This window comes from Passer domesticus, chromosome 1 (genome assembly GCF_036417665.1).
Source record: "Passer domesticus isolate bPasDom1 chromosome 1, bPasDom1.hap1, whole genome shotgun sequence".
Lineage (NCBI taxonomy): Eukaryota > Metazoa > Chordata > Aves > Passeriformes > Passeridae > Passer > Passer domesticus.
Window position 1 is genome coordinate 28,178,281 of NC_087474.1, and position 26,803 is coordinate 28,205,083.

Here is a 26,803-nt window from a genome sequence, read left to right on the forward strand (position 1 = left end):
AGGAAAAGGAACAGAAAATGCATGCTGAGAAATGTACACGGTTCCACCTCCTGTGGTCACTTTTGTAGTGAAGATAGCTTCAAATTATTTCCATGGAGACGAAAAAGACACTGGGAGAGATCCTCATGAGTATATCATAGAATGAATTCAAATGCAATAGCAAGGAGGAAAATATATTCAAATAATCAGAAAAATAACATAATTTTCATAAGGAACCAAATCTGGTAACACACAACTTCAAAGCATCAATAGAGCTAATACTGTTTTTACTTGACTGCAGACACAGAAAACAACATATTAAGACTGCAGCTTCACAAAAGCAGAAGTCTTACACACCTGTAACACCATTTTGCTTCCTCCTTCGCTGAGCCTTAGTATTAAGAAACTTTCTTGCTCCACAGCAATTTGCATCACTTACCTGGAAAAAATCTTTGTCTGGTTAAGTCAGCCGAGCTGGCAAAGACAGTTAGCAGGGCAGCAAGGAGGGTAAGAGCCAGAGGACACGACTGCTCCTACTACTCAGATTGCCATCTTCAGCTGCTTTTTTCATGCCCACCTGAGCTAATCTAATGGCAAAGTGGGAAAGGCTTGCTCCTTGTTTCCTCTGTTCATCTCCCTTCTCTCACTGACCCCCTAGTTTGCTCTCATTTCTTCTTTATTTCCCATTTAGTTTCCCCCCAGAAGGTGCTCCTCCTGATTCTTCTTATAAGCCAAACACAATCATTTTCAGTTTAAAGCACCTATTTTTTGGCAGTTAGAAGACCCTTCAAATAGTATTGCAAGGATATGTTCTTTAAAAATTTTACTAGTCCTAAAGCAGTCTTGAGAAATAAGAACATATGAAACATAGTAGCAGAAAATCCCCCACGCATATGGAAAATAGTAACATACTTTTTCACTAACTATTGAACATGCTGTTGGTAAAATCAGTCTTGCACTTACCTGCTGCAAAGTCCACCATTAACTTAAGAATTCTGAGAAAGAATTGTTTGCTAGATTCTTAAAACACTTCTTTATCCTTAAGTAATCACACCCTTGAAGGCTTAATTTATAGAAAAAGTCAACACAAACTCTCTTACATGATGCTTTCATTCTTTAACACTGGATTACTAAAGAATTGTTTATTTGGTAACACATAGGATGAAGATGTAAAGACAACCTTTTTGAGCATATTACAGGTTATGATTACTAGAAATATTAGATAAAAAAGACCAAAGTCAGCTAAATCTAGGTGTATGTTAAATACATGATATTTAGATGAGGAAAACAAAATTATTAAATAAATGTTTCAATTTACACCTCTTAAAATTTGTAAGAGAATGTGAAAGTGAAACAGCACACAGGAAGTCTAAAATCAAGTAGATTACCTATGTTATTATATTATGAAGGATAAACAACTTGGAATGATGAACAGAAACATTTTTAGGATACATTTTAGACCTAACTTCTGGGGAAAACATCTGTTTATGTATTTCTTATGCTTTCTGGTACTGCTGTTTCAAAACGATCACATCAATATTGAAGTAAGACATTACTGTTTGAAGACTTTTCAACATGAACTGAAAAATATCCAGAAATCTCTCAGATTTTTTTTTATTTTGACATAAATTCCATTAGACTCATAAGAATATGCCTACCATGCATATGATACATTGGGAGCAAAAGTGTATCATTTATTTTAAAAGTGGGTCATTCATTTTAAAATGGGGGACATTTTGAAGTTCATTACAAATATTCAGACTACAAAAAGGAAAACATTTTTTTATTGTGAAGATGGTGAAGCACTAGAAAAAATTGTCCAATGAGGTGGTAGGTGCCTCATCCTTGGAAATTTTCAAGATCAAGTTGATATGGGCTCAGAGCAACCTGATGTAATTGAAGATGTCTCTGCTAATTGCAGGGAATTGGACTACAGGATCATTATACTTCACACCCAAACTATTCTATTATTCTATAATCACAAAAGGTATATAATGTAATGAAATTGTTGATTTGTGATAAAATGTCAAGGGTAGAAATACTGGCATCACTCAGAAACATTATCTATTCTGGTCTTCCCAAGAGCAAATTATTTGAGAGACACATATTTTTCCAGTATTTTCAAAGGAAAATTGTGTGCAAGCAGTCCTGTCTCTTCTAAAAAATGGACTAAATAGTCAGTGTCAAAGGACTAAAAAAAGAACAACAAAGAACTGTAATATGAAGGGTAAAAAAATAAACTAAAGGAAGAAACTATAGGTAAAGTACAGTAGAGAAGAACTCCAGATGACAATAATTACTTTTAGTGACAGAAACATGTAAAGAACAGAGAAAGAACCACTTCATTTTAGTTTCTTCTTCATGAGGGAGAAAGAAGCTATACAATTCCCTATAAACAATAGGAATAATAATTTAATATTTTTCTTCTACTCATTTCTTAATAAGAGACACTTTTATATATGAATTAAAAACTCAGCAGGGCAGGTATTGAGATGTATATAATGACACAATTCTCACAGACTTCAGTTAGAATATCCAAATAATTCAAGTCTGAAAGCTATGTCTCAAGGGCAAGGTAAATTGTTCCAAAATTTTAGAATTTCTACTGTATTAGACTACTAAGGAAATTTTACAAACAATTTCCAAATTATATTTAAGTAAACATCTTAAAATACCTGCTAAATTCTTGCAGACTCTTATCAAAGGAATTCAAGAACAATTTGATATATACACCAAAGCTTTGACAATGTAACAAGGGGGCAGGGGGGAAATGATACAATTCTCAGTTAGTGGCATTTATCTAGCTTTAAATATTGTCCAATAGCTATTGTTTTCCAACCCAGACTGAAAAAAAACCAAACCAAAAAAAAAACCCCAGAAAAACCTCCCAGACCCACAGCAGCAGTAGCTTTTTTTGTTTAATTTTTCTAGTTCCATTTCCTTTACAAAAGCAGGAGAAGCGAGACCACTTCCAACTGGGAAAGACACTATAAATTTTGCATATGTTTGAAGTCAAAGGAACCATTTTGAACAAACAGTTCCTACTGTTTTATTTGATTTTTTTTCTGACTTTAAGCCAAAGAGTAACTTTCTGATGAGGTTCTACTAATCTAGCCACCCATTCATAACCTTGTTGTTTATGAATAACCATTATTGTCTGGTAACCAACAACAAGTGGCTTGGTAATGTTGTTCAGATAGGAATACTAACAGTGACTATTGTTATTTCATTGTGATAATATTAAAAAGAGATATGAAATACCAACTCTACTGGAAAGGAAAATAATAAAAAGCAAAAGGCACAAACAGGATAAAAGTAAATGCTCAGAACACAAAGTTACCACATGTATCAGACATAGATCTATTTAGTCCTGTATCCACACTTTGTCAATGGCTAAAAGTCTGTTTCTGAGGCACAGGATTAATGCAGAACAATATACTTTATATTTAAGTCTTCCAGCCTCCAAGAATTTTCATATTTCTCCAATAAAAGGAGTATTAAACAATCTAAATTCAGCAATGCATTACTATTATCCACTTCAAAACATGTGGACACAAGTAAATTATTTTTGCAAGAAGTGGTAAATGCAGTCCTTCATGACCTTTTTTCCAAGGATAACTGCCATCTCAGTAGTGAACTAGAATAATTTTCTTACAAAATAATCATAAAAAGTGAAAAAAATGAGATAAGAAAAAAATAATACCATTCACATAGCTTAATGAAAAATAATATAACAAAATGTAAATGTTTAGTGTTTCTTTTTTGTAAAAAGATAAAAAATCTAGAATAATCAGCACAGACATTTTAAAATAAATATCTTACCTCATATGCATAGCCCAAGAAGGAAAAATGACTCCTAAAGTAGCCAAATTTGTAAACACCTATGAAGACTAAACAGCGTATGAATTCCAAAATTCCTGCTTTGGACCTAGAAAAGGGAATCAATTCAGATTAATATCCAATCTTTTCCTCTTTGCTAACTTCAATGAAAAAGAGAAAATAGAATTAGTTTGTAATGTCCTCCACTTACATCTAGTCATCCTTCTTAAACTTCAAGTTTTTCAAGTATATATGGTATATATAAACTTTTCAAGTTTTTATGGTATATACCTTACATTGACTTACAACCATGAATTAGCTGGTGGTGAGAATACCCATACTTGCAAAATATATTTGAACTAACATGAATGGAACTGTATCTTTAGTTACTGTCCTTTGATCTCAAAAATTACCACAACAAAATTCTGAGAACTGCTCCATAAGTAGTTCAGAATCTTTTCAATGATATACTTATGTCACTTTTTACTAATGCCTCTTTATTAACTCCCTAGGTTATTCACACGTCTGGCATGTTGACATATTTTTTACCTGTCCTGAATTAAACTATTCAGTCCTTAAAAGTGAAAGGTATTCCTTTCTGAAAACATAATGAACAGCAGGTGCAAAGCAGTACTGGCACCTCGGTCTCAAAGGAAACTTTTATTCCACATTTCTTCTCTGTTAGGGCAAATAACTTCTTTGTAAGAAAGTGTGAATGCTACTTACTCTTCTTTAGGGCCACAGTGCCCATATGGACTACTTCATAATGTATCTCATTGGCCTGGTGCATTCAAGATCCAATTTCATTTGAAGCTATACTGCTTAAATTTAGTCTCAAGTCTACATTATCTTTCACATGATTTTGAGCCAACTCTGAGCTACACTGTGTGCTCTTCATATACCATCCTGTTTCTGGCACCTGTGGCATGCTACACAGGGCTCACACAACCCGACCTTGAACAGGTCCACCTCACACTGTCCCAAACTCACGGACCCAGTAAATGCAAGCACAGAAGAAGACATGAAGAGCCCATCCCAAAACTCTTCTGCAAGGGACAATACAGATGTAGTCACTTGCTATGGGAACAATCCTGGATTTAGGTGCTGGCTAGTCATGTGTTATTTTCTAGTCAACAGACAGCCATGTGTAGGTCTGGGTGATCTTATCTCTTTATCTATATAATTTCTGAGATTTATATATAGTTATAAATAACCCATAATGAAAGAATAAAAAAAACCCACATATTTTATATCTTACTTGTTCTCCATAAGTAGTCCAAAAGATACCAGGGACAGAATGATAAAGCCAATTCTCATGAGAACTGTTCCCTGTGATAATATCTGTTAAAAGGAAGACAAAAAATTCATTTAGAGTAATTTTCTGGAGAGAAATGGAGTTTTTATGGAACAGTAGCTTGAACTTACTCACTGAGTGAAGCAAGTGTCCCCTTCTAAAGTAATTTGCTATTTTAAATTTTAGAGGAAAAAAAATCTGCTGTGGATAGCACTCATACTTGGAGTAACCACCTTCACAGTTGGTTCCTGAATACTGTATTAATGTTTAATGTTATCCTCTTTTGTCCCATGTGGTTTTTTCCCAAAGTTATTTGATTTCCTTTTGACTCTACTCAAGAGGGAAGAAAATTACTTCTAGATAAAAATCCTAGCAGCCCTGTTCTTTAAATTTCATATTATGTTACCAGATCTTTACAATAGCCATCTTTGAATCCCACTGCATACAAACACCAATGTACTGGTGAGAATAACAACTCACATGACATGATTATATTTAAGATGAAACAAAATTAATGTTTTCCCTTCATGACAACTCAACACTTGGTTCCCAAGTCAGCAAAACTTTTCAGCTCATATCATTAATTTCAATCAGATTTAAAACACTTTTAAACATTAACATGTGTATGAGTATTTAGATGAATCACAGCATGAGGACCTCTGTCCTTAAAATTTACATCAAAATGACATAAACAAAATTCAGAAAAACAGAAATTATTTTGATTGTAAAGTTTGAATTTTTAATTTTTTTTTAAAAATATTTATTTTGTATTCTATACAGCTGCCTTTGAAAATCAAATATTTAATCGGTTTCCTTTTTTCCCTCCCTGATTTTGTTCCAAATATTAGTTTTGAAAAGCTTTTGGGTTTTCTTTTTTTTATTAAAACAAAACAAAAGTATTTGATCTGACCGAGTTATAGAAATCCTTTCTTGCTTCAGCAGCAAAAGAGTTTATGAACAGCATCTTGCGCTTCATTTGCAGGCATTGGAAAAATAGAACTCCACAAACGTCTGCCCTGATTTCCATAAATCCCATCCAGTGACATGACCAACTTCCTTCGGTCATGGCCCCAATCCCTCAAAGAGATCTAAGGTAAGCATCTGTGAGCATGGGAGGCCACAGGAGGATACTCTCAAGTTTTACAGCTGTGTGAACTTAGAGTGCCCATGTTTGCAAAACACATCAAACCACACACTCAGTCTGGGCGGGTTTCTGTTGTTTTAGTGAAGCATCACAAACACCTACTTAGATATCCTCAACAGTTATTGAACAAAGAAAACTCAATCCCAGCAATGAGCAAGCTAAACAGCAGCCTCACCAGTTTACAAGCCAGAACACAGTTCTCACAAATGACACCTGTCAAGCCACTCTGTTGCACAGATTTGTACCAGGTGAGAATCAAACTTATTACTGCATTTCCACATTACCAATCTGTTCCATTTCTCCTTAGGATAAACTTTTCATTGTTAGCAATAGGATAATTTTGTTTTGAAGTGACAAAATGTTTGGACAGAGCTTTTTTATAAAAATCAGATGCAGACTCTATTTGAATTTAATTAAATGAGGAGTACTTTAACTGCTCATCTAGCCATACGGAGTTCAACTTCCACTTCAGCTTCCAGTACAATCTGGGTCATACAAAAATTCAAGAAGTGAGCAAAGAAAAATATGATTTGGCACAGGTATAAGAGAACTCACCCATAAATTTCTTAGAAATGCTTTCCTTAAAGACTGTCCTCACTTTTAAGTTGAAAATTGCACCTTTTTAAAAAATCTACTCATTCTTGCCAGGTCAGTCTGATTTTTCTTTGTTTCCACTGTGATGTACCAGGTCCTGCAGACTGCCTGGAAAATGCTCCCACAGTGGTAGAGCCCTATTCTGAGAAGCAAGGTTTTGTATCTTTTTAGGCAGGAAAAAGAACTAAACATCAAATCCAGATTTCCATCAAATCACGGAGTAGCTACATTACAAGATATGGCTAAAATCACACTTTGTGGAAAATGAATGCAACTGCAATGGTTTTCATACAAGTGCTAATTCCTGCCTTCAGGAAGGATTCAGTAGTACATGCTATGAATGAGCAAGGGTGTCCCTAGTTTCCAGTTTTAAAGAGCTGCATGATTTCAAACTTTTCTGGCTTTCCAGTGATCCCAAGCTGTCTAGCTTGTCCCAGGCATCGGGGTTTCCTTGTCACTACAGCTGCAGAAAACTGATAGCAGCAGATAAGATAACGCTGATTCATTCTACCTGCCTTTAAGTACACTGAAGTGCCCCAAAACCTTTCATTAACTTAAGCTTTTGCTGAAACTTGTGGAGAGAGTATACTGGGAATGTGGGAATAAGCTAAGCACTTTGGGAATTCCATTTCTTGCCATTAGCTAGACTGCAAGCCTAAAGACTCCTGCATTAAGTCTATATTGGTACTGCATTAAGAGTTGGATTTGAGTGATGATGGCAATGCTTCCCAAAAGCAGGGGAAGAATTTTGGGTCATATTTTAGTGGTGGTTTTACCCGTAACTTCTATCAAGGACTTTTTTCTTAGTTTAAAGATATATTTTAATTTACGTTACTAGAACAGGAGAAAAAAATATCCCCTACATTTATCTAACACAGAAGAATAAGGCACAGACTAAGAACTTGACAGGAAATTAATAAATTTCAGATCCGTTTTAAACATGGAGTTCCAGGAAAAAAATGGGAATAGAAATACATTTTAATGTCTGATTGTAAATCAGAAGGACTGAAGCAACCTTATAATTTTTTTTTAAATCAAACTCAAATATAAATAAACCTTTATCTTTAAATGGTTAAAATGCTATATGAGGTTCTTTGGCACAATAACTACCTGAACCAGGTGTGATCATATTTTACAGACTTGTTTTTTGAGGCCAATTTCCATTTCTCTTCAGACATACTCCTACTTGAACTATACTGTTTTGAACACTAGCTATTTGTAAAACTCCTCATGGTGAGTATGCACTCTGGCCCAGAACGTGAAGGTCTGGAGGACTCTAAAGCACAACCTGCAGATCCTGGTTAACTTCAAATTGGCACTATCATCAGATTCACGCAAAAGCATGGCACTGTAATGCCTGAGTGTGGCAGCTTTCTACTTCCCAAAATTTCAGAGTGGTGAAGGCTGAGGCAGAAAGCCTTACTGGGAATCATGGAGGTAGAAGGTGCAAGTTACCCTTCACTGTAGGTACATGCACAACATTCACATACCACAAAATAATTTCCTCATTTGTACTGCTAGTCAAGGACTACCAAGAAATTTTCAGTGAAATACACCATGATGCTACCGGGAATAACATCTTTTAGAAAACCAGCCACATAGCGTAACTTTTACCACAGTTAGTTTATTTCCCTAACTTTCTCTTACAGTTCCAGTGGTATAGTAATATGCTGCCTTGATTCTTTTATTTGCTTTCAAACATGTATCACCCTATGAAGTGGATGCTGGCAGCTGAGGCATCCATTTTCTAGGCATTACTCTACCAAAATCAACAAAATAGTCAGTGGGTTATATCACTAAACTAACATCATATATTAAATCTATGCACTGCAAGCAGCACTGCAAAAAGAATGTGCCTTTTACACCTTCATTAGTGTTAGCATCCTTGTTCCACCTAAACCTAGTATGCATGGATGTATATATAAAATAAATGAGTATTTATATACTGAAGTATTTGTATAAACAGAGAAGCATGTGGAACCACAGCAGGTTCCCCAATTACAAGTCAGCCACAACTTTGCAATGTGGTTATTGGCTGCAACTAAGCAGAAAAAAATATTTCTGTTGGATTTTAATTTCATTTCAAGTTTTAAAAATATCTTTGAGCCTTAAAAAATGGGGGGGGGGGGCGGGGGCAGGGATTATAGAACTTAGTAAGAGGTTTACACTGCTTTGTATTCAACAGAATGCCATAGCATTATTATTTTATGGGTTTTTAGTAATGGAAAAAACAATTAATTTAAACAAAGGAAATGTTATTTCAAATTTGTATTTAGATAAGCATTGAAATATTCAAAATTCACTTTTTATGCTGCAAAGAACCATTTTTTTTTATTCCTTTGGAAGAATAACATGGATGCATTGGATTTCTATTCCAATTTGTCCAGTGGTACAAAAGAGCTTCTAGGAATGATGTCAGCACATTACATAAGTTAACAGTTGCTCTGCTCTCACACATCAGATGATCAGATACATTCAAATCAGGAATGCTAATATGATGCCATGAATATGCTAATATATGCTAATATATGCCATGAATTTTATATTGTTAGGTGTCTTTAGCTGTATGAATTTATTTTAACTTAAAATTCATAGGGAAAAAAAGTTAATTCTTAGCAATATTACATACACTGTAATTGGTGATGCCGTACTGAATGGATAAATTAATTGTGTTCTTAACTTTCAAGAGATCTATCTTACTAATTTCCATCCAATTGAAACTGCTCACATATTCATATAATTATAAGCATAGTAAATGTTATAGTATCTCTTAACAATAAAAAAAAAGACTGCAAAACGTGTTTAAGGTGCCCTTCACTTTGATTTATATGATACCTGAAGTTCTGGAGCTATGAGACTTTTGCTTTGAATGTACTGCAGTTTTACCCTCCTAGTACTCTCTCTGGGACTGATCCAAATCCCATTTCTTCAAGGAGCTTTGGATCAGATCTAGATGTGCAGAGCTCAGAAAGCAATTTTTATTCACTGGATGTAGTGCAGATCACTATACAGAAAACAAACACTGTATGCTCTCTCCTGTGGAAAATATATATTTGTTCTTTCCTGTTTTGCTCTCTTCATAAGTTAAATGTAGGTCATTCAGACAGAAGGTATATGGTTGCTCTTTATGGATAGAGAAATTTAACACTTCTACAGGGCGTGAGACCAAACACTGAGCAACTGTAATCACTTGAGAAATGTAATAGCTGTGTGCTGTGTCTTATGGCTGTTATGAAATGGAACTTATACCTAAAGATGAGGAAAACAGTTAGTTTTCTCCATTTATGGAGCTATGCCACAGTTATGACATAATTCATAGCCAGACAGAACGTTCCAGTTGTATCCATAGACATTTCATAACTCAGTGTAGTGGAAAACTGATATTGAAGAAAGGTTTTTGCCAAGTAAAGTTATTCATACACAAGCTTCCTTCTCATGACAGCTTCCCCACTGTACTGCAGAACGATGCTGGAACTCTGCCTTGGGACCAGCACTTTCTACACCCACGCTGAAGGTTTATGTCCTGAGATGAGGTGCTTCCAGGCCCCTGGGCTCTCCTTCTTGTCCTTACTACCTTATTACCCTGCAGTTTTGTGCAGAGAATTTTCTAGTTGCTTTTCTACAATAAGTTCATAAATGGAGAATCTTCAGGATGTTTCCTCTATGACTGAAAGAATTTAGTGATTATGTGGGGCTTGGGTGCATTTTTCAACTTTTTTATTACTTATTCTTAAACAGCTGCAGTTACCAGCAGATAAAATAATGTGGACCATCCATTTTTCCTTCCAGGACCAGAAAAAGGTAAAAAAGAAGAAAAAATAAAATAGAAAAAAAATCAAACTCCTTAATTCTGGCTCCTGAAAGCAACAGGATAGAGTAAAAAACAAAAAAAAAAAAACAACCAAACAAAAAAAAAACCAAACAAAAAAACCCACAAAACACAAAAAAACCAAAAAAACCCCAAACAAAAACACAACCCAACCCAACAGCAAAATGAAACAAATGGAATAGCTCAAACACGGAGTTTGATTTCTATGCAAATGTAGGGATCTAGAAGTATTCTGGAAAATCTTGCAGAAGTTTTTCTCAATATAGGAACATTGGCAATCATGTATACTGTTTGACTTATGTATTTTGGAGGTATTTATTCATACCTTTGGCTTAATTTCCTGTCCTTATAAGAGACTAAGTCTCAGATGATTTAGTAATCTCCTAATTCCCTGCAATTGCAGTGTGACCCTTTGCAGAAGTAAACATGGTACATAGAATAACTCCATACTTATCCAAAGAACATGCCTGAGGTAGCTTTTGTATTATACCAGGAATGCTACGTACAACAGTGTCCAATGAGGTGGGCAGGGGAAAGTGACTACTGCTGGCCAAGGTGAGCATGCCATGACAAGGCTGAAGAACCCAGGGAGTCCTTTGGGTGTTTACAGCCTGCCTGTGGCGATGTGGGTGACACAAACACAGCAAGAACACTGCTCTTTAACTAAGGGGGTCTTAGAATGGGTTTCAAAAGAGGACAAAGGGCATTTTATCAAACTAATAAGAATTTTGTGGTGTTTTTGTACATCTTGAGAGGTATTTGACTTATTTGTGGGAATATTATATCTATTAAATTCTGCTTCATAACTATGAAATTTTAGCTTTAGTACACGAGGGAGAGTTATAATGACAGAAAGAAAAAAAAAGGAGCTTGGAAGGATGTGAAACCTTGCAAGCAGTTAATATCTCATTTCTTTTAGGTGGACATGGCCTTATAGTTCACCTTCACAGGCTGCCAGGTATCCATAGAGGAACCAGTCACCATGGAGATTCCACCATGCAAGTCACTGGTGATAAACACATGCCTCTTCTTGCTGTGCTTCTATCAATGCTGTTGTGTGTTGGAGATTGGAAGAAAAATTTGCCCTAACTTTGTGCTACTCCAACTCTGAACTCATGCTGACACCAACCTAGCCATCTGCAAGCACTGCAAGACCATTGCAAACTTCCTTCTAAAGCCTGGGCATCTAATGGTATGACCAACCTTAACATTTTAAAACTCCATAGTTTCAAGCCTCATGGGGTACTAAAAACTGAAACAGACACATAAGTCTTCTAGGCAAATTACATTAAGTAAATAACTGACATGGTTATTAAAAACTGTTTACTAAATAATATAAAATGTATATTTAATAGCATGGAATTACATATTTAGCCATTTATGCTAATTCTTTTACAGAATCTAGTTATTATTTTAGTAGCTCAAATAAGATAGGAGTTGCCTATAGAGCCACTGCACAGTCCTTTAATATTTAAACATGTTGTGTGTCATCGCTGTTAGCAGAAGATGTTATTTCATAAAGGAAGGAATTACTTACAGTCATAGAAGCAAGAAGTTCGATGTACAAGTCCACTATTACAGCAAAATGTACAAGTGCATAGCAATTAAGATAAGCTGGTACATGTGGATTGAAGGGAACTTCTTTTCCAGTGATCTGTATAAAGCAAAACAGTTACTTGCCTTCAAGAGTGACCTGCTCTGGCCTGTTGCTCCTTAATATTCTTTACACTTACAAACACAAAAGGGGTGATAGCTAATTGAAGAAAGACAATCTATTGTCAAACTTATGTACTACCTTGTTTGAGACAGTTTAACTTTGTGTGTTTGTGCATGCCCACAGCTGAAAAAAGAGAAACTACTATACTCCATTGAAAAATTTTGAAAATCTCTTCAGGAAATGAATAATGAAAAAATAACTTTAAAAACACACATTTTCCATCAAATAAAAAGAAAAAAACACCACAGTTAAAACATTCATTTCCTTCAGTTTCTTTTCCCAATTCATCTTCCCCCATGCTTTATGACTGCTAATTTGCTAATTTAAAATAGCATGTGTAGAGTTTTTAACATTGATCCAGTAGCATTAAGAGGCCCAAGTAAATTACACACAACTGAAAGCCTGTGCATGTTCTATTTACCACTGGGATTTCCTCAGGAAGGCCAAGTCTAGGTTTGCCTGGTCCCCAGCCTGGCCCTTTGAATATGACAGAAAGCTTATTGCAGAATCCAGGTGTGGCCCAAAACGTGTTCCAAATATGAGCCAAGGGACGTAACTGAAAAAAAAAGTAAGCTATTTTTCATTGTTCACAAAATAAAGATTAATAAAACATTGTATTTTATTAATTTTTAGTTTTCAAATAAATTATTTTTCAAACTCTGTAAAGAGAATAAATTAGAAATAGATGAAGACAGTTAACCTGGCTGAAATAGGCAAAAGCAATAAGAAGCCCTTGGCTAATTTGGTGAGGATTACAATGACTTCTGCTCAGAGGAAAATCTGTTTTTCCATCTGTGTCTCCTGTAATCACTCCTGAGTATTTAGTGGTATACTGTATAGCTATATTTATGCAGTATGATTCGGCTACTGGGACCTTGAAATGACACACTCTCAGTAATGAAATTACTTAGTATCTGACTGAAATGGATATAATTGCACATCCTCCTACTTTCCAGCCCTGACAGTAAAATTTGTCTTTCTTTGAGATTCCTCCTTGGATGAACAGTCATGAAAAGTAAATATGGACTTCACTGCTTCTCATGTTTTTGCAGAGAATTTTTACCTAGCTTCAGTGAAACCTGAACCAATAAATCTGAGAAGCACCTCACTAATTAGTTTTCTTTTCTTTTATTATATGCTTTTGTCTGTGATTCTCTATATATTATTGCACTCAAAACATCTCATTCAATCCAACAACTTATATATCACTGTTTTAATAATTTGTTAATTTTACTGTTATATATGTTCATGATTACTTCAAGCTCTGCATATACTCAGTGCAGGGAGTAGGAATGGCTGTCACATAATGGAATACTGAAGAAATTGTAGATAATGTAATTGACTGGTCAGCAATGCAAAGATAGCCTCAACTGTGCCTAAGAGAGGAGCTTCTTTTGAATATGACTGAATGCTGAAGACATCAGAATCAATGATGAAAACTGCAGCACCTGGACCATGATGGGATCAAATGAATTTACTGGATGTGTTAAGCCATATACAACTTTTGCATCTTCGGCCTCAAATGTTCCTGATGGAAGAAGAAAATAAAAGAATAACAAACAATCAAATTCAAAACTATACATATTTTTTCCACATTGATTTGACATGACAGAGAACACCTTATTTTACTCACCAAATATCCTGTCCCAGATAATGAGTGTGCCACCGTAATTTTTGTCAATGCAGTAAGGATTTCTACCTATAATAAAAATCAATTATGAGACAAGTAATAGGATAAATAAGACAACTAGGAACTGAATTATGAAGGAAGAATCATCATTTGAATCACCTTATAATCTAAAAATTTCTAAAATCTAAAATCTCATTAATATCTGTCGGGTGTCTCTATCCTCTATGTCCTATGTCTGATCCTGCACTAATAATTTCAGTGTGAGGAAAACTGATCCTTCTATGTTTTCTAGGGAATGTATTTATAAGCAGTCCTCTCAAAGTTATGAGTGAAGAAATATTGGTTATACATCCCTAAGTTTGTGGAGATAGTCTGGAGCAACTGTACAGCCCCTGATCAGTTCTATAAAGATTTTTCTTAATTCAAATCAGGATGAGAACATTAGTTCAGATTTACAGCGGAGCAAATAAGAGTAGAGTGTCTCCCTGGGGATTATCAGTAGTTGTGCAAATTTTAAGAACTAGACACTTAGAGCACCACCACTGTGGATCCTCCAATTTTTTTTAAACTTACTATCTCTGCATACTGAATGAGCTAAGGACATCTGTGAAATCCACTTCTGTGTCTCAGATATGTTCATGATATTTTACACAGTGGAGTTATTAGTAAAATTTACACATGCAGTACAGTCTTGAAGGCCTCTGAATACTCATAAAAATCAACCATCATGCACTTCTGTGAAGTGAGATTTACCAATAATTCAAACAGGTGAAATCAAATTCCACTAGAATATTTAAAAGTTCTTCTAAAACCTAGCCATGTTTTTGACATATACAGAACTTGAATTTGAGTGCAAAAGTGTGTTTGTTGATAATTCAGTAGTCAGGAAAGGATGAGATATTTTTCTATCACTCTTCATGCTTAGAAGCATTGATTTATTTTTTCTTAAAGTCTTCAAATTATTTCATGTTATCCAGACTTTATTTCTGATCAATAGTTAAACATAAAAATGTTTAAATCAAATGTTAGTCCTGATTATATTATTTTAAAAGCTGTGAAATTTCTAACTGAACAGGGACCACTTCAGAAGTAGAGGTGAAATTTAAAATCTTTCTGTAAAACTGATTTTACAGTACAATTTTACTATATTACTATACAAATAGTGACCCTGAGGAAAAAAAAGGAATAAGAGGTTCCACTTTTATCTTACCATGATGAACTCTATGATGACTGGGAGTATTAAGTATCCATTCCAGAGGCCCAAGTTTGGTGATAACCTTAAAAAATGTAATGTTTTAATAAACCTGAAAATACTGTATCAGACCAAGAAGAAGTAGGGAAATGAAGGAAAAGCTAAAGAGAAGATATTCACCTGGAGAGCTGCATAAAAAGACAGAAATGCAATATTTTTTCTGAACCATTTCACTGCATTACAGTTACAAAAATTTTTCATTTAAAATATTAAAATACAAGTTATAAATTAAATTTTTTTTTGATCCAGAAGCTAATTAATTTTGATCCAGAAGTGAATTGTTTTTATCATTATTCCATGAGAATCTCTGAGACAATTGGCAATCATGAACTGATAATAGGATGGAATCACAGAGAAGTGATTGTCCCAGTGTACTAAGCACTGGTGAGGCTGCACCTTGAGTACTGTGTTCAGTTTTGGGCCTCTCACTTCCAGAAAGGACATTGAGGTGCTTGAGCATGTCCAGAGAAGGGCAATGGAGCTGCTGAAGGGTCTGGAAAACATGCCATGTGAGAAGAGACTGAGGGAACTGGGATTGTTTAGCCTGGAGAAAAGGAGGTTTGGAAGGACTTCACTGCTCTCTACCTCCCTGAAAGGAGGTTGGAGTGAGGTGTGGGTCAGTTTCTTCTGCCATGTCCCAAACGAAAGGACAAGAGGAATGGCTTTGTGTCAGAGGAGGTTCACATTGGATATTAGAAAAGAAAATTCACTGGAAGAGTGTTTAGGCATTGGAATAATTTGTTCAGGGAGGTGGTGGCGTCACTGTCTCTGGAAAAGTTCCAGAGGCATCTGGATGTGGCACCTGGTGGATATGGCTTAGGGCTCATTCTGGTCGTGCTGGGTTAATGGTTGGATGCTCTGGTCTTGAAGGTCATTTGCAACCTTGATGATTCTGTGATTCCATACAAATTGTTTCACTCATTTTTCTTATTCATATCCAGTGACACTGCTTGGGATTCAGTGCAACTCTATGATACCAATTTTGCAAACACTTTATGTCTGCAAACAGCTGGCACTGACCAGATGAAAGAAAACAAGAAACAAGAAACAAGTACTCCTTCCCCATTCAGTACATTTGACTGCTTGCTTCTTCTATCAGTAGCCTTCTTTTACCCTGGCAGAAATGCATTAACACAAGAAACCTGACTGGGAAAGTGATGCAAATCAAAACTGCTTTTGTTTTGTTTTTCTAAGTTTAACCGGATCAGTTCCTGATTTTGGTCCAATATATGGTCACAAATACAACGTCATGAGTTGGAGGCATGAAGAGACAGTAGATCAGCATAAATACATCACGGAGCTACAATGACTCAACAGTACAGAAAGATAGCTTTGATCATTTTAGTGCCAATCCAAAAATGACAGAAAGTATCCATTGCCAAAAGCCATCTCTAGTGTTTCAAGATTTGTCAGAAAATGCTGACTAATTAAGTTTGTGTTGATGGGCTTTCTGCTAAATTGGGTACTCTCAGCTACTATGGAATTAGAGGAAAGCCAGCACTGACTTCAAATTTGGTGCTTTGGTTAGTTCAACAGAAGTGTGTGGACAAATAAATAAATAAATAAATAAATAATAAAAACTAATTCTGACTAATAACAGTGGAAGTATTTTCTTTGAACACAGCAATCATTCTTTAAGCCCAAATAGAAATCCATCTATCACGAACTGGTACAATCACTGGATGACCAAAAAGAACATCTATTCACAATAGATTCTGAAACAGTATCTCTTGACCATGTCTGATTATGGCCATAGTGTCTTGCAATTAAAAGGAAGCAGGGAGCATTAAAGCAGCTGAATAAAAATGCTTAGACCTTAAGAAACAAATCCAAGAATCTAGAATTCTTTTCCTCTTAGACAATTTAATTAGTAAATTTTATATTCATACTGCCAAAAGGGGTGACCTGTAATATAATAACAGAGATAAGATAATAATGGCAAAAAAACCCCCAAACAACATTTAGAGGAACAGTCATTACTCATGAGAGCAGATCCATTAATCAAAAAAGGATTTTCATTCCTTTAAGGTTTACAGAACAAAGTCCTGAAATACAGCACTTCCATGACTCTTTCATTTACAGTTCTGCAAGATAATAAAAGGAAAAAGTAATATTTTTTCATTTTTTCCCCTCAATAACTGCAAAAAGAACATCTACTTAATTGGTTAATAGAGAATTTCTGTAATTAAAGGAGTATAGAAATACAAAAATTCTTCACATACATAGAACTGTAATATTTGGACCATCTTTCTCAAAATCCTGCTCACACTTGACTGGAAAAACAGAATCCTGAGACAAGTTTGTTTTGTTTCATTTAACTCAGAAGCCAAGAACAACATAAGCAGGATCAGCTCTCCCTCAAAATAAGTTCAAGTCTGAAAAGACCACCTAAAAGTAAGAAACGATCCATCATTCGTGCTAGTTCCATTTTCTGCCTTTCTCAAGCAGAACATCCCACTGTTTCAAGATATGTGAGATGTGACCATTAAATTAATTTAATCTCAGAAAAATGTTTTGAATTGAACTGCAGTCCGGCACCTGAGAGAACACTGATTTATCTAATAGACCACAACTAACTTTGATCCAGTTGGTTTTAATATATTTTGAGCTCAATATTTTAACAGCTTTTGTAAAAATAAACCAAGTGTGCACGAGGAAAGCAAGGAATCAGTAAGGATTAGAAGTCTTCACCTTTATCCTACACGTGGATTATAACAAAATATCCTCAGAATGAATGCCTTCAGGTCTCAATATCCAGCTGGTTGCATTAAAATTTTAAAACTAAAATTCATCCTTTTGAAAGTCTACATAGTACATCCTTATGCTGAAGCAGAACTTTTTGTCTTGGGACTCTCTAAGAACCTCAGGGTAAAACTTTATGTAAATTTATATGCAGAACTTTAAATACATTTTTCTGACTAATAAGAGTGGAAGCATTTTCTTTGGATAATGAAACCAGTCTCATCCTTTAAAACAGACTTTCTTTGAGTGATGAAATTTAAAAATCTACTGAAATATCTTCTCTATGTCGAAATTAGTGATTGATATCCAAGCCTACTTTGATTAATTGTTCACTCAAGGTCACCTTCATTGGAAAGACATTTTAGCCCCACTCTGAGGAAAGTATCATCTGAGACAACAATCATAACCACAAGACTTTAAAGCTCAGAGGGGATGCAAACCTCTCTACCTGATGAACAAAAATCTAGTATGTTGACATTAGCAATCCATAAATCAATGCTTTGTCTGAAACACACAAAAAATATTTTTTCACCATAGTCAAAATAGTACATGGTGCCATTTCTAGAAGCTTCCTTTGCCATCAGTAAGTTTACTTGTAGATATTTAGGTCGTTCCTAAAAAAACCATTAAAAACTGTTGTCAGAGGAAAAACTTTGGTGCCAAAAAAATTATAAATGCATAAATGCTATAAATATAACCATATATATTTCCAAGATACAGAAATATATCACCACTGAAAAGCTGAATTTTGAAAGCTCTTGCAGCACTTACATGTCAAACAACATAGCTCTTTTGTTTAAATTTGTTGAATTTTTCTATATTCTGCCATCTTATCTGGGGCAAAACTCCTACAAGGAGATTTTTCACCTAAGTAAATTGGATAGGATAGCAAGATCATTTTTACCAGACATGATTCTGACATGGTCATGTCAAGCTGACAGGAACTTACTCTAGTCATATTGAAAGAAATTAATTCAGTATGAACTGACTCATAACAAAACTTAATGTGTTGTAGCAACAGCCCTGATTCAAAAGAATATCCAGAGAGAAGAAAGGCAATGGCAGGCATCCTGCTTACCCATCTACCTTTCATCTGTCAGTCTACCCTCATTTCTGTGTCTTTATTATGTCCAGACATTTCCCTTGGAGAATGGCAATTTTAAAGGAGCTCATAAGCATTCTTTGTAGCAGCAACCTGGCTTACACTGCAGTTACAACCAGTCACCAAAGCACATAGACCACTAAGTTTCAGGCACTCAGACAGAAAAACATTTTCAGCTTACAATATCATTGTATTCAAATTGGTTTCTGAGAGTAAGAGCTTTCAAGACGTTCACATATCAGGAAGAAAAATTTTTAAAGAACACCAAACAAATGTGGTAAGAGGATCAGCTTAGTTTTTGATGCTTGTAATTGGGATTTTCATTTTTAAATATCTGCTACATTTATTTTTGTATCTGACCTTTTCATTGGATAGTATTCTAAAAAGTAGGAAAAAAAATAGTTGAAATGCCGTTGTTCAATAAACCTACCACCGGTACTTCAAAACTTACTTCATATAACTCAAAAGAAAAAAGTCTGCTTGTGGATATAAAATATTCTTATTCTATACATCATCAACTTAAAGTGATTTGGGGAATACAGCAAAATAGCTACTGATCCCCTAAAAGTTGAAATACCCCAACTGTTGTCCAGTGATAACCTTATCTGTATTTTGGCCACTATGACACTGAAGGTTTACATTTGTGTTTGCTTCCCTGATACAAACACCTACTGTTCTAAATCAACTCCTGTCTGCAATTTTTCCCTTCTCAATTAACACATCATGTGCACCTAAACTCCCATGCCAGTGACCCAGAGATGAACTGCAACATTCCAACAAAATTCTTTTCCTGTTTCCTTTATTTTTTAACATCCCATTGCCACAAAAATTATTTTTCACTTGTCAAAATCCCTACAAATGGACTCAATAAACTACCTGCAAATCAAATATGTAGACATCTCATATATATATGTTATAAAAGTTTTTTCCACAAAACATGTATTCTTCTTTCTTTCTTTTCTTTAAAAACCAATGCATTTCCTCTGTTGTACTCAGGTATCACTAAACAATAAAGCAGAATTACTGACAATGACTGAAGCAACTCCAAAAGCAGTGTACTAAATCAGGCACACATAGAAATACTTTTCATACATTACTGAATAAAATATCCTGGAATTGAAATCTGCAAATATAAATGATAGAAACTAAATGGATTTTTTTTCTACAGTAGTGGTTCTTATATAAAGATGTTTCCATTGTGACAGCAATCCCTTGCCTAAAGGGAAAGAACGTTATGCAATATCTCTTGTGGCATGTAAGCACCTCCGTTTGCGGTCTCAGAGTTTGTCAGCACCAAGGGAAATCTTTATTGCCTGGTACCTGCACCACTTCAATGTAGTTCTTGTTTAAGTAATGAGAAAAAATCGTGACATGAAATCCAAGGGAAACTTTACATCTTGTGTAACAACTCCTCCTGTCACCACTACCACATGAATCTTTACTTAGCTCTGTTTCAACGTCAGTGTTAGGAAGGAATGTCAACTGAGTAAAGCAGACAACCTTACAGTAAAACTATTCGCACATAAAAAGTTCAGGGTTGTTTCTTTTTTTCTTTGAGCATAAGGAAAGCTGCTTGTGGCGCAACATTACTTTCAATATCATGGTGTTACTGATCTGCAGGACAGAAGAGGGTAAATTCATCCCTGGAGCATCACTACAGAGCACTCTCAACTTTACTTGGGCCTTTCTGTTAGACTAGTTGGTAGTAAAACACATATTACCAGTAATTTCCTCATCAAAATCAAGGTAAGATTCTTATTCCTGGTATATAAATCTGTATTTCAGACAGCCTGGTGGGGAAATTTTAAAATATGACCTTAATTACATTCCCCAGTAGAGCTGCTGTGTTAATTCAGGACAACACACCCATGTATTTATACAGATGGCTCTGGTGACCAGATTTGCCATGTAAAATCTCTACAGGGAAGCTGAGGAAAGGCAGAACTCCTAGGATATGTGCTCGTCTGCCAGTTTCACACTTTGAAATCCTTGGCAAACTCTGATTTATACACCGCCAACTGTTTTCCTATCTGATTAGGCAGTTTTCTACTCCAGTAAGCATGTAAAATGGATATAGCTGAATTTCCACACTGAGGAGTGAAAAAACAATATTTATAGTTTAGAAATAAAACAAGTGAGAGGAATCAGGCATGTTGGGATCATAAAGAGTTTCATAGAGGGTGAATTTCTGATAAATCTGGATTGTAGGAATGGGAGGTGAAAGCCTAGTTTTAACAGACAGTGTGGTTTAGGGTGTATTTATATAATAAACACGCAGACTTTAGAAATGTGTCTATAATAAATTATCTTGAAGGCAGGCTGTTGTCACTTTCCATTGTTTTACACCTCAGCTAGGAGGTAAGGTTTGAATCAAATTGGCATCTTACATGAATATTTAAGTTAACTGTTTCAACAAATGGATGCAAACTTTTTGTTTGCTTTATAGGTCCAATTATGCCTTGTGGGAAAGGTGAGCACATATAGGAAATTTCAATCCATTTTTCCACTAAAAATGAAAAAACTTACAGTAACTGATTGGTTTAATTGCAGCATTACAAATAGCAGAGCATGGAGCAAGTCACACTTTCAGTCATACATCAAGTTAAGCATTTTAAACAAACTCCAGGAGAAAAATCACTATACAATTTCAGTATTTTTCAGCAGCCTGATGAATACATTCTGGCAATTGCAGGAAAAAAACCCAAAAGTCATAAATCGTTATGCCAGCCCTGAAATAAACTAAAATATAGCCAAGTGAGGCTCTTCATCTTCCTTTCTAAACAGATCAAAAAATAGTCAGCAGCCTATACTTTGTGATTTTAACAAAGAAGGGCCTTTCAAATTTTCTCTTGGCTTTGAAGCTATAATTAAATAGATTCTCAATGAGTATAAGCCATGAGAAAAACTCAAAAGTATTATATGCAATGTGTTAAGATGGAAAAAGAGGGGTTTTTGTAACAAAGAACAGAATCTCTAATATTATTAATGTGGTATCCTTTCATTATTACATTAAATTTATTTGCTAAATGAGTTGTTTAGACTCTTTTTCCAGGACCCAGAATGTACTGAACTGTGTTTCATCTCTAAGTAGTTCACTTTTATCTTGATAATTCTCCAGGGACCTAATAGACAGAAGTGACCTAAATAAAATTCTTTAAGTACAATCTTTAGTTTTAGGGTTTCTGCAGGCAGATTAGCAATAGTCAAGCTCACTGTTGCTGAAGTGAACATTTCACAGCTGTTTCCTGCACGAAGTCTTCGGTGCAAGGAACAGAAGCCAACACTTAAACTTCAGGACTTTACTATTAGGATCCAAATTGCAGTTTCTGATTATGTTCTTGTTCCATAAACTTTTTGTTTCTGGCCTGACTTCAGCAGGGATAGGGGAGGGTTCTTCTGTCTGGATTGCTGCCCATCAAATGTAAACCACCAACATAACCCTGATTATCACGGAACAGCCACCTTTGAATGAAAAAGTTAATGGCTCCTGTGCTGCAGGTTGAATTCAGAGCTATTGGGTGCACAGCATTATTAAAATAGGAGTTTACACAGAGTTAAAATAGGCGGCTCATCCTGACACTACTAAAGTGGAGCATTGGCATTCTGAATCATCACTGAGCTTTTAGGTGCCAAGGAAGGAACTCCAAACTTCATCCTGCTATGTTTTTCCTGATTATACTCTGTTCAAACACAACCTACACTTAGCAGGACAGGAACAGTGTGCTCTCTTATGAATGTTTTATTTTCTCTCTCTTTTGTTATTCTTTTTATTTAAAACAAAAAGCAGAGTTATATGCCTTATATATCTAGAAAGGCAATACTTTTCTCCCCTCATGGGGCAAGTGAAACATGGAAAACTGGAACTTATTTTACAGTTATTGCAAGTATTTGTGTTTAATGATAGTGTTGTCAGCTTTGCCCTTTTCTGCGTTCTGGCAAGTGCAATGATGACAAGACTTTGATCCTACAGGTTGGTCAGAAAATCTAATAAACCATTTTGGCAGACAGGCTGGATTGAAGCAGTGAGATCTCTTTGTTGCTTGGAATCATGCTTAAGTTTTAATGTCTATATTGCATATATAGCCTATCTGGACCTACAAAGTCACTGTCTGCATTAAAGAAAGTATGTTTATCTTCCTGGTGTTTTTTGAATTTGTTCTCTTTCTCTCCAGAGTAAGCATGTGATTTGAGAGTTTGCAGCAGACAAATAATGAATTTATGAGTGATAAAAGCATCAGCAATCAGGAATGGGGCAAGAACTTTGTTTTGTAAACCAGAGTTTGGTTCTTTATGCAAATCAACAAACAATTCTTTTCCTATTGTTTTTAAATAATTTCTTGGATCTTTGTTACAGTAAGAAAGTATACAATAGGCTGTGGATGTTGTCACCTGTTTCTAGGAATTCCAGTTAAATCACCATGTCATTGAATGTTCACTGACATAATCTTGAACATCAGAGTAGGAGAATGGCTGTAATCACCTCTAATTACCTTCATCCCTTTGATCACTTTTAGCAAAAGTCTTCTGAATGGTAAGTCTCTGATTCCTTGTAACCTGAAAGGGACAGATGTTCGTGTTTCTAATTTAAATGAAAGGGAGCATCAGACAGAGCTGTGTCTATTTTTGGCTAACATGGCCAAATTAAAGGAAAAAAAGTCATTATTTCATTAAATGAAGCAATATACTAGAATGAAAAAAAATAAAGATTTTCTTGGCATATGGTATTTGAATTCAAAGTCACCCTCTAGAATCGAATTCAAGAGATACGGCAGTTCCACAATTCTACTCAATACATTGGATCATTACTGATTTTACCTTTTACAGGTGATGCTTTGTAGATTAAGAAAAAATCAACCCCCCCCAAAAAAACACAAACTAAACCAAAACACTAGCAGCAAAGTCTTATTTCTTGATAAAATTTACTTTTCCATTTTGAGAAATGGATTGAAAAACTACTTGAAATAGATGAAATAGACTTTGTAACATTTTATTTTCAAATCCTGGAATCCCTTATTGCTTATTTAAATGAGACTGCAGCACACAATGCAGAGAAAATAGGGCCAAGAAAATTGAAAAATAAAATTTTCAAAGAAACAGACCAATCTCAATTGTTAGGACCTGGAAATTAATAACTGAATATTTTGTCTATTGTTTCATCCTGTCACTTATTTTTCACAGTGTCTTGATTACAATTCTTTCACCCAATTCTTTCACCATCCAATAGACTTTTGTCTCAAACAGCTTCTGCTTGAAAAGACAAGTCCTCTAGAGTTTCAAGAATAGCTTTTGCTATTGGTATGATGGTAATCACAGGTGTACTGTACTCAGAAAAACTTATGTATACTTTTTTAATGCATGCTTTTTATCTATTTTCCTTTCTTTTACCTGGTTCCTCAATCTGCTTGTTTAATTTCCTTATTGTAAAATAAAGTCAAAACAAAACAGGTTTTTTTTTTTTCTGAATCTGGCTATATTCCTAGACATGATCTGATTGATGCAAGAATTTAAGGACTGGGCCACAAGAGCTCACCTGAACTCAGGGACCACAGATGAGCTGTCCAGGGCATGAAAGCAGGAATAATTCCCAATTTCTCTCTTTCAAAGCTTTTCATTAAAGAAAATTGAGCAGAAGCCAAATGTAAAACAACACTTAGACAAAAACTTAGACCAATACACAATGTGCCTGCATAAGTGAAAAATATCCCTTTGACAAATACCATACACTTCCTCAGCAAGTTTCAGTTTTACCAATGAGTGTTTTCTGATAAAACTAACTGTATTTCTCCCTATATCTGTAGCAATTTTATGCCTCTCTTTCCAGTCTGCATGAGGTATTGCTAAAATTATTCCGATTCCTCACCTGTTTTCACCCATGTTACTTGTGGTTAATAGTTGTGGCTCACCTTTTTCTCCTCCCAGAGTTGGATGAGGTAGAAAGACTTAAACAAGGTGAAAAGAGATGCCTTAAAAAACCTGACTTCTGTGAGCATGCTAAAGGGCAGATCATATTCTTTCCTTAAATTAGAAAATTAAACAGCAACTGGTACATGTCAAAGATCAAATAGGCAAGGAATAATCTGCTGCTGCAATTACTACCATCAGGGACTGGATCAGTCGATACTTTCTAAATACAGTTTGACATCTCATAAAAATTACAGCTAAACCAACAGAAACTAATTTCTGTTTTTCACAGGTGTCTATCAGGTTATAAACACACCTAACTTATTGGTTGTAATAAATGCATAATGGAAGGATATAGTTTAATATAAGCCATAGACCTTCTGAATCACCTGCAAAAATAAACTGAAATGGAGTATTTCTGTCTGTCACGAACAGTCCTGAAATACTCTGTGGCTTTTGAAAAATTAGTTTTTTAGTGTCCTTTGACTAAAGTATTTTTTTTTTACTTCTCTTATGATCTAGATGAGAATGGTCTGTCTGGTCACAGAAGCATTTCTCCCAGACTATTTAAGAGTAGATCTGAGCCATTCAATTGACCTGAACAGTACTAGATAGAACAAAAAATTATTTTTTGTTCTTGATTTACTGAGATCACAGAACCATAGAATCATTTTGATTGGAAAAGAGCTTTAAGATCATCAAGTACAATAGTTAACCCATCACTGTCAAATGTTTTCCTCAGGGGTCTTCTTGGGTTATCTTTTTTTTTTCCATTTCTCATTTAAATAAATTACTAGGAGTTTATTTCAATGCTTTGGTGTTACTTAAGATATTTATTTTGGATCCTTGACAAAATCCTGTGATAATTTCAGATTGTCACGTACATGATGCAATATTCACAGAATCATTAATATTGGAAAAGACCTACTAGACCATCAACTCTGACCTTTGATTAAATACCACCACATCACTTAACAATAGCACTAAGTGTCATGTCCAGTCATTTCTTGAACACTTCCAGGGATGGTGACTCCACCACTTCCCTGGAAGCCTGGTCCAATGCTTAACCACACTTTCAAATAATATATTTTTCATTATGTCCAACCTGAACCTCCTCTAGCACAGCTTGAGCCCATTTCCCCTGGTTCTGCCACTGGTTGCCCTGGAGAAGAAAACGGCTCCCACCTGGCTGCAGCTTCCTTTCAGGCAGTTGTAGAGAGGATAAGGCCCTCCTGAGCCTCTTCTTCTCCAGGTTAAACACCCCCAGATCCCTCAGTCACTCTTATAAGGCTTGTGCACCAGACCCTTCACCAGCTCCATTGTCCTTCTCTGGACAGGCTCCAGAACCTCAGTGTCTTGTGGTGAGGGGCCCAGAACTGGACACAGGATTCAAGATGTGGCCTCGCCAATGCTGAGTACAGTGGGGCAATCCCTGCCCTGCTCCTTCTGGCTACACTACTGCTGATCCAGGCCAGGATGCTATTGGCCTTCTTGGCCACTTGGGCACACACATTTGCTCATGTTCAGCTGCTGTCAACCAGTACCTCCATATTCTTCTCTGCCTGGCTGCTTTCCAGCCACTCTTTCCCCCGCCTGTAGCCCTGCATGGGGTAGCTGTGATCAAAATGCAAGACCTGGCACTCGGGTTCAAATCTCATCTTTGGTCTTGGCCCACTGATCCAGGATGCAATGAAAAAAAAAACAGTTGAACACAAATGCCTGACGTAAGTCTCAAAGTTGTATTTTCACTCTAGCATACACAACTTTATTAATTTCAGGCATGCCTTTCCTGTATCAATA

The 26,803-nt window shown here is 35.5% G+C and overlaps 1 protein-coding gene across 1 annotated transcript in view; it reads right to left on the reverse strand.

Moving 5' to 3' along the window:
- The window catches only part of AGMO (alkylglycerol monooxygenase), a 184,596-nt gene that overhangs the window by 72,928 nt on the left and 84,865 nt on the right, over window positions 1–26,803 (reverse strand). The window contains exons 6-12 of the mRNA XM_064411330.1: window positions 15,217–15,283; window positions 14,010–14,075; window positions 13,825–13,904; window positions 12,798–12,932; window positions 12,197–12,313; window positions 5,057–5,139; window positions 3,802–3,907 (exon numbers count right to left, since the gene is read on the reverse strand). Of these exons, the coding sequence (XP_064267400.1) occupies window positions 3,802–3,907; window positions 5,057–5,139; window positions 12,197–12,313; window positions 12,798–12,932; window positions 13,825–13,904; window positions 14,010–14,075; window positions 15,217–15,283 (654 nt within the window). The remainder of the gene's footprint in view (window positions 1–3,801; window positions 3,908–5,056; window positions 5,140–12,196; window positions 12,314–12,797; window positions 12,933–13,824; window positions 13,905–14,009; window positions 14,076–15,216; window positions 15,284–26,803) is intronic.